The 8282-nt window shown below is 34.8% G+C and overlaps 1 protein-coding gene across 5 annotated transcripts; it reads left to right on the top strand.

Annotated features, from left to right (window-relative positions):
- The first annotated feature begins 431 nt into the window (after positions 1 to 431).
- On the top strand, positions 432 to 7371 carry LOC104111537 (uncharacterized). Of its 5 annotated transcripts, none has more exons than XM_009621250.4 (6): positions 432 to 600; positions 1422 to 1590; positions 2156 to 2475; positions 4172 to 4276; positions 4371 to 4418; positions 6897 to 7371. In XM_009621250.4, the coding sequence occupies exons 3-6, from the start codon at positions 2215 to 2217 to the stop codon at positions 7134 to 7136; spliced, it is 654 nt and encodes a 217-aa protein (XP_009619545.1). In that variant the 5' UTR covers positions 432 to 600; positions 1422 to 1590; positions 2156 to 2214; the 3' UTR covers positions 7137 to 7371. The 5 variants fall into 5 exon arrangements, with proteins under 5 accessions (XP_009619545.1, XP_009619544.1, XP_009619546.1 ...); XM_070186322.1 differs by lacking the exon at positions 432 to 600 and adding an exon at positions 621 to 728; XM_070186323.1 differs by lacking the exon at positions 432 to 600 and adding an exon at positions 727 to 834.
- The last annotated feature ends 911 nt before the right edge of the window (positions 7372 to 8282 follow it).

Here is an 8282-nt window from a genome sequence, read left to right as displayed (position 1 = left end):
AATTGTATGATTTTATTGAAATTAAAAAAAGGATGTATAATAACTTGTGAAATCGAAGTATTAAAATTATAAATTTAAATTAGATTTTGTTTTGAATATAGTTACAAACTTTAATGGCATTATGTTTCTCCTTTTAAGATCAACAATAATCATTTGAAGAAGTTACAATTTTTTCATTAACCTTTAATTTATGACTCAAGAACAAATCTTAAAATTTTGTAAAATTTTATACTCAAGAGTCATAGAAGAGAGCACGTGCAACAAGCTTATACTTATAGTGAGACTAGTAAGTAAGTAAAAAAGAAAGTGAAAAAAGAAGCTTGGCATAAGTAAAGACTGTAGAAATGGTATAATGAGTCCAATCAATCACCGTTCAGCAATCCAACAGCGGGTCCCTTACGAGAAGAGGGTAGCAGACAAAACAAATGAGTAGCTAAAGTCGCCGTATATTAATAAATAAAACACTGGATCAGTCTTTTATCTTATTTTGTACCGGCAATCAAATACTATACAGCTACCACCAACTTTGTTCTCTCTGTTTTCTTGTATTTGACAATCCCAAGAAAAGAAAGAACTGGAATAAGCCTCCACGCAATTAAGGTAAAACCCATTTCATGAAATTGTCTTCTAATATCTCTCAATAATATTGATTTATTGGAATAGTATATCGGTAGTCTTTATGTTTCCAATATGTGATCTGGATTTTTCTAGACAACTGTTTTATTTGGGTAATACTATTAAATTGTTGTTTTTATTTGTATTTATGAGTGTAATATTATTTATGGATAATTCTGGACTTTTTGGTTCAGTTATGCAGCCGATTCTTTGTTTAAGGTTATGGTCTTTTGCTTTTTTAATTTCACTCAAATTGGTATATATATGGGTAGTCTTTATTTTCACCGTAATTCTTTTCTTTGGGTAATATAAGTTGTTTTTATTTGTATATATGAATGCAACATTATTTTTTTTGGAAATTCAGGACCTTTTGGTGTAATTATCAGCTGATTCCTTGTTTAAAGTTATGATCTTTTGTTTTTCCCCTCAATTATATTCACTTGTTAATCTGGTTTTACCAAGTTGTTCAGGATTATCATCTGATGGGTGTTTTGTTAAGCAGTTGCCTTTTGCCTTTAGTAGCTCTGTGTTCTTGATTTTACTCAAACTGGTAAATTTGGGTAGCTGTCACTTTTTTAATTTTTATGTTGTGTACCTTTCTTTTTGGAGATTTGCGTAATTATGCAGCTGATTCTTTGTTAAAGTTATGACTTCCTATTTTTTTTTTAAATTTCCTTTTGTTTTCATGTGTGTTCTACTTAATCTGGTTCCAAAGTGTAGCTTGATGGGTATTTTGTTAAGAGCTTGACTTTGCTTTTAGAATAGTATATACACCCTGTTTCTCATTGCAATGTGAGTATATACAGGAATCACCTTGTGTAGATAAGCAGGCTTCAGACTTGTATGCCAGGTTTAGGATTTAATTTCCAATGGGGTTAGGCTGTTTGGTCAGATCAGAAAGATGAGTTAGTCTCGGTATGCAAAATGTGGTCGGGGACTGCCCTGGTAAATCAAGGGGGATTAATGAATAACAAGGTGAATATATGTTTAATCATGTAGCTATCGTGGTTTTTGTTTTTCCCTTGTCAATTGTTTTGTAAGCACCGAAAATGTTCTTTTAACTTTTACTTTGTGTGCTGAATTGAAATATAGAAAATGTGGGTTGCTCTGATGGTAAGCACCCTCCACTTCCAACCAAGAGGTTGTGAGTTCGAGTCACCCCAAGAGCAAAGTGGGGAGTTCTTGGAGGGAAGGATGCCGAGGGTCATTTGGAAACAGCCTCTCTACCCCAGGGTAGGGGTAAGGTCTGCGTACACACTACCCTCCCAGACCCCACTAGTGGGATTATACTGGGTTGTTGTTGTTGTTGTTGTTGTTGTTGTTGTTGTTGTCTTCTGCCCATTTTGATTGTCTGTCAAAATCCAGGAGTTAATATGCGTGGCATAACTCGTTATTAATTGCTATAATGAATTTGTATTTGTGTATGAAACTAGGATGGGGCCAGTTTTACTAATGTACTTGTCTTGTTATACTGAAATGTTTAGTGTTGCTTTTAAGAGCTTTTAATGTTTGATCAAGATTAAGAGGCTGTTGTGAACAGGTAATTAATTGTGGAAGCTATCAAGTATTAGGAATCGTGTTCTTGTTTTGAGAAAGGAAATGGGATCGGAAGGGCCAAAATCTGTGACCATCCATGTGACGGGGTTCAAGAAATTTCACGGTGTTGCTCAGAATCCTACGGAGACGACAGTTAATAGCTTGAAAGATTATGTTGAAAAGAGAGGATTACCTGCTGGTTTGACCTTGGGTAGCTGTACTGTTCTTGAAACTGCTGGAGAGGGTGGACTTCCGACATTGTTGAAGGTCATAGAGTCAGAGTCCTCTTCAGAGAACAGTTCAAATAATGGACAAGTCATATGGGTTAGAACCTCTTTAAATTTTTTTATGCAGCAAATTGCAGGAATATACACAAATTATGCACATTAATGAAGCATGAATAATTGGATGTGTGGTTCTCTTTTTTGCTGATGCTTTCTATTTTATTTACTACATCCGAATTGTAGACATTTTCTTGGGTAAATGAATTGTGGTGACCTAATGATCGATACTCGTTATAGTTTTAGATTGAGGGCTTATTCAAGTCTGGTGGAATTAGAAGGTATCTATTTCCTGCCCTAGTTTCAGCCTAGAGCATTCTGCAGCTAGTCTAATATCAAATTCCACATACGCCGAATATAAAATGAAATGGAACAATGGTGGTTTGTTCTTCAGGACAGAGCACTGGGAGGAAAGGTATATTGAACTCAATAATATAAGAGTTGGTTCTATTATTGAGTTCAATAATATCAACTCTTATATTATTGAGTTCAATATAAGAGTTGGTTCTGCACCCAAGAGTGTGGCCTAGTAATCGATGAAGTGGGTTGAGAACCATGAAGTCTCCGGTTCAAATTCCAGCGGAGACAAAGACACTAGGTGATTTCTTCCCGCCTTGGTGGACAGAGTTACCTGATACTTGTTGCTGGTGAGAAGTAGTAGGTACATCGTGGAATTAGTCGAGGTGCGCGCAAGCTGGTCCGAACACTACGGTTATCAAAAAATAAATATATAAGAGTTGGTTATGGAATTGGCAATTAGCTGCTAAACGATTTCTTTGGGGAAGTTGGGTGGAGCAGCTATTGCTAGTTAGTTTTCCATTTTCTTTCATTGACACTTGTAGATGAATTTGACTACAAATACGCATGCATCAGACCGTGCAACTATGTCTGAACTTGTGGCCATAGACTTTGGAGGTTTAAAATTGGATAACTGAAAGATAAACTCTCTATCCTTGTGGAAGACCAAATTTCACGGACTAACTTATTTGGATAGTATGATGCTAATTTGTTAGTTCCATTACCATCTCAGACATAATAGTAAAAACATACGAACAGATGATAATTTGTGACCAAGAGACTAGCAATTGAGTCTTTGGATTGAGAGTGCATGACTGAAGGGAAAAGAAGGTCAAAACATAAGCCCTATTGCTGCCTAACTTTCTAGCTAATTGGTTTTCTCAACAATTAGCTACCAATTTTTTGTGGGATATCAGGATACATAACCATTATTTGGCATTCTAGCATGCCAACTTAAATCCATAGAAATTGGTGGTACATATCCGGTCTTCAATATGCAAATAATAGGAGAGCCCCTTTGATGCTTGGAAAGAGTCCGCGAGGGACACTCTTTGCGGCAGTGTTTGTGAAGGCTTTTGATTGGATTTCTTTTCGGAAATGCTTAACCATATAGCTATGATATAGAGAAGATTAGAAGACCTTGAAATCAAGGATTATAGAGAGAAGATGTGCAAGTGATGAAAACAGCATAAATTCAGCCCTGCATGAGAACTTTGAGTCTGGTAGGGAGAGTTTATCATGCATACATTATTGATGTGCTATTTTTTGATGGCCTTGCGTTTTACTATGCCTGCTCCTAACCCCCTCCCCACCTTCTCCCTCCCCCCTCCCCCCCCCCTCTCTCTCTCTCTCTCACACACACACACACACACACACAGGGGGAATGCTTGGAGAAAAATAAACAGTGTTCTTGATATAAAAGTCTTGTTTTATCCGTTCAGCTTCACCTTGGAGTAAACAGTGGATCAACGAAGTTTGCAATTGAGAGGCTGGCAGTGAATGAAGCCACATTTCGTTGTGCAGATGAGCTTGGTTGGCAACCTCAGGTAGGGTGTCTTTATTTCATGACTAAAATGAAGTAGGCTGAGATGAGCTAGCTTGATGTTTCGTGATGCTAAGATGCTTATTTATTTTCCACAGCGATTGCCTATTGTTCCGGAAGATGGAGGAATAAATCAAGCAAGAAAGGTCTTTTCTATTCCTCATATGATATTTACTAAATCTGCTTAATTTAGATGAAGAAGTATCTTATATTTCTCTCGTTTGTGCTAACAAAATACATCATTCAACTAAAGGCAAAAAAGTAGTAATTTTTTTCTTGGCATGTTTATATGCATGTTGCTCAATAAACTGAAAAGAAGTTCTCTTTGAAATAAGTATATGCATTTATTTTTCGGCAAAGGGCCAAATATACCCCTCTACTTTCGAAAATGGTCTAAGAATACCCCTCGTTATACTATTGGGTTATCTATACCCCTGCAGTCATACTTTGGGTTCAAATATACCCCTCATTTAAACGGAGGGACACGTGTCATCGTCCTGTTGGTCAATTATAAATATCTCCTAATTAATTAAAAAGACCCATAACCCATACTCGAAAAATAATAATTTTTTTTTGTAAAAACTAGAAAAAACTAAAAAATAATTTTTACTAAAAACTGAAAAAAACGAAAATATTTTTTTTTCCAGTTTTTACAAAAAAGCTGCTTTAAAAAAAGTGAAAAATATTTTCTAAAACAATATTTTTGTAAAAACTGGAAAACAAAAACTGAAAAAAACTGAAATATTTTTAACTAAAAACTGAAAAAAAAGAAAATATTTGTTTTTTCAGTTTTTACAAAAACATTGCTTTAGAAAATTGCTTTTTAGTTTTTTTTTTTTTTTTTCAGTTTTTACAAAAATATTGTTTTAGAAAATATTTTTCAGCTTTTTTTAAAGCAGTTTTTTTGTAAAAACTGGAAAAAAAAAAATATTTTCGTTTTTTCAGTTTTTAGTAAAAAATATTTCAGTTTTTCCAGTTTTTACAAAAATATTGCTTTAGAAAATTGATTTTCAACTTTTTTTTTTTTCCAGTTTTTTCAAAAACATTGTTTTAGAAAATATTTTTCAGTTTTTTCTTAAGGTAGTTTTTTTTGTAAAAACTGAAAAAAAAAATATTTTCGTTTTTTTTCCAGTTTTTAGTAAAAATAATTTCAGTTTTTTTCAGTTTTTACAAAAAAAAAATAATATTTTTCGTGTATGAGTAATGGATCTTTTTAATTAATTAAGAGATATTATAATTGACCAACATGACGATGAGAACCATAGATGCGGGAAGTGAGGCTTAGGTGGTTCGGGCACGTGCGGAGGAGAACCATAGATGCCCCGGTTAGGAGGTGTGAGCGGTTGGCTTTGACAGGGACGAGAAGAGGCAGAGGGCAGCCTAAGAAGTATTGGGGCGAGGTGATCAGGCAGGACATGACGCGACTTCAGATTTCCGAGGACATGGCTCTTGATAGGAACATGTGGAGGTCGAGCATTAGGGTGGTAGGCTAGGGGGTAGTCGAGAGTTCTTCCCTCTTTGTACCGGGTAGTCTGATAGAGTTTTGTTTAGGTTTGTTAGCGGTCTATGTTGTGTTCATATTGTTGTTTTGTATAGTTTTGTGTTATTGTCTTTTCACTTATTCGTTGCTGTTATTATCTTTCTCGCATCTTTTGTTATTACAGGCCTTTTCTTTTGTTTCTCTCCTGATATTATTGTCTCTTCTGTTGAGCCGAGAGTCTCTCGGAAACAGCCTCTTTACCCTTTTCGGGGTAGGGGTAAGGTCTGCGTACACTCTACTCTCTCCAGACTCCACTAGTGGGATTTTACTGGGTATGTTGTTGTTGTTGACCAACAAGACGATGACACGTGTCCCTCCGTTTAAATGAGGGGTATATTTGAATTCAAAGTATGACTGCAGGGGTATAGATAACCCAATAGTATAACGAGGGGTATTCTTATACCATTTTCGAAAGTAGAGGGGTATATTTGGCCCTTTACCGTTTATTTTTTTAGCTAGGATAAGTGAAAAATAAAAAGGAGAAAAGACCTCTATTTCATGCAAATCCTGGATCTAATTTGTAAAGAAAAATGAGCAACCAATACTACAATCAATATTATGAGGACGTAATATTATATGAGTTTCAAAAAATAGACCTGCAATGATTGAATGCATTGAGTAGAGTTCAGCGGAACTTCCATAAGAATGTTCGAAGGCAAAAGAAAATTAAAAAGAAAAAAGAAAAGTAGCTGAAAAAGTAAAGAATAGCCCAAATTGCCCTTGAAAATGAAGTGACATGTAGATGAGATAGATGAGGTCATCTTGAATTTTGTTTGTGAGAAATTGATTTTTAAGGTTGAGAGAAGAGAAGAATTTTTCTAAAAAGATTACTTTTAACAAGATACTTGCAAATATATGGCTAAATGGGGAAGGAGATTTAATGCATCAAACGTCGACAAAATGCACAAAGTAGAAAAAGTTAAGATATAATAATTTGGCTAGCCTTCGGTCTGTATCAAAATGTTATGTCTAGGAGAACTCCTCCAAAATTTGCATATACTAATCAGTTTCTCATTGATAATAAGTTCTTTGCCTGTATTCCTTGTGCCCTAATTCCTAATCTATTATATTTGGGTGGTTGAAGACATGTTGCTCTGCCGAGGCAATTCTGGAATTCTTAAAGAAGAAAGGCTTTGAAGTAACAATGTCTGACGATGCAGGCCGTTTCGTGTGCAATTATGTATATTACCATTCTCTCCGGTTTGCAGAGCAAAAAGGTCACAAGTCTATCTTTGTCCATGTTCCTACCTTTAACAGAGTGAATCAGGAAACACAAATGGAATTTCTAGTTGCTCTGCTGGAGGCTATTGCATCAACTTGTTGATGGAATTCACACTCTTCACATTTTTAGGTTGTTTTATGTATTCTGCTTTACCTCTAATGTAAATAGAGATTTTCATTTGCAATGAACATCAGAGTTATTTGGACTTCATGTTTCTGTTAATTTATATTGTTTCATGAAGCTGTAATATTTGGTGTCTGTCACCCGATATAGAATATGATGATGGAACTTGGAAGTCATTTCATTTCTTTTTATCTGCAATTACTTTATTCCTTTACTACTCCTCTCTTCCTCTTTTTATGCACTGAGAATTTCTCTTATAAATTGTTTAAGCTGGTAAATATCTGCCTGAATATTGCTACAGTTTACTAAGGTCAAATATTCATTAAAGGCTGGATTTACAGAACAAATGGATAATGAAATAAGTTTAGGGATTCATTTGTTCTATTACTCACGGACTCACCCCAAAAGAATTAGGAAAAAGCTATTTTAATGGATGCAAAACCCTCTTATTATCATTTGTAGAGTTGCAGTTTGTTGATCAGCCACTAGTATACACTGACAGGGTATGAAGAATATTTGCGGGAAATTTTCAGATATACGAAATAAAATCAGTTTTCATAATAACACATAATACTATTCCACTTTCAGAACATAACAACAAAAACTTCACATAATATATACAACTAACAAAACCCACAAAATTAAGGATTTTAAATATCATTTTTTTTCTTTTCTATCTCAGATTTTTCAAGCATGGCTCCCATAACTCCCTCAACTTCTTCTCTCCATTTTCTTTCCGTTTCGTCATTTCTTTTTTGAAGAATCGCCGTTAAAGACTCATTTGAAGCTTCGATTCAAATCTAAAAGCTTCTAACAATTTTTTTGAGTGGTGTGCTCGGATTTCGTTAGAAACATTTACGACACAAAATACAAAATTTGAGGAAGCGTGGAGATTATTTGGGGTCCATATTCAGAGCTGAAAATTATCACGACACTGTATTTCACTTGTAAGTCTTATATATGTCACTTGCACATTATATGTATGTCATGTACATACCGATGCTCATGACTAGGATATATACACATTATATACATGTGACTAACATATATCACTTGTATATCGTATGTATGTTGCGCCTATGTCATGTGTATAATACTGATGCACATGACATACGCAGGATATAT

The sequence above is a fragment of the Nicotiana tomentosiformis genome, chromosome 10, assembly GCF_000390325.3.
Source record: "Nicotiana tomentosiformis chromosome 10, ASM39032v3, whole genome shotgun sequence".
Lineage (NCBI taxonomy): Eukaryota > Viridiplantae > Streptophyta > Magnoliopsida > Solanales > Solanaceae > Nicotiana > Nicotiana tomentosiformis.
Note: the sequence above shows the minus strand (reverse complement) of the source record. Positions and strands in the feature narration are given on the sequence as shown.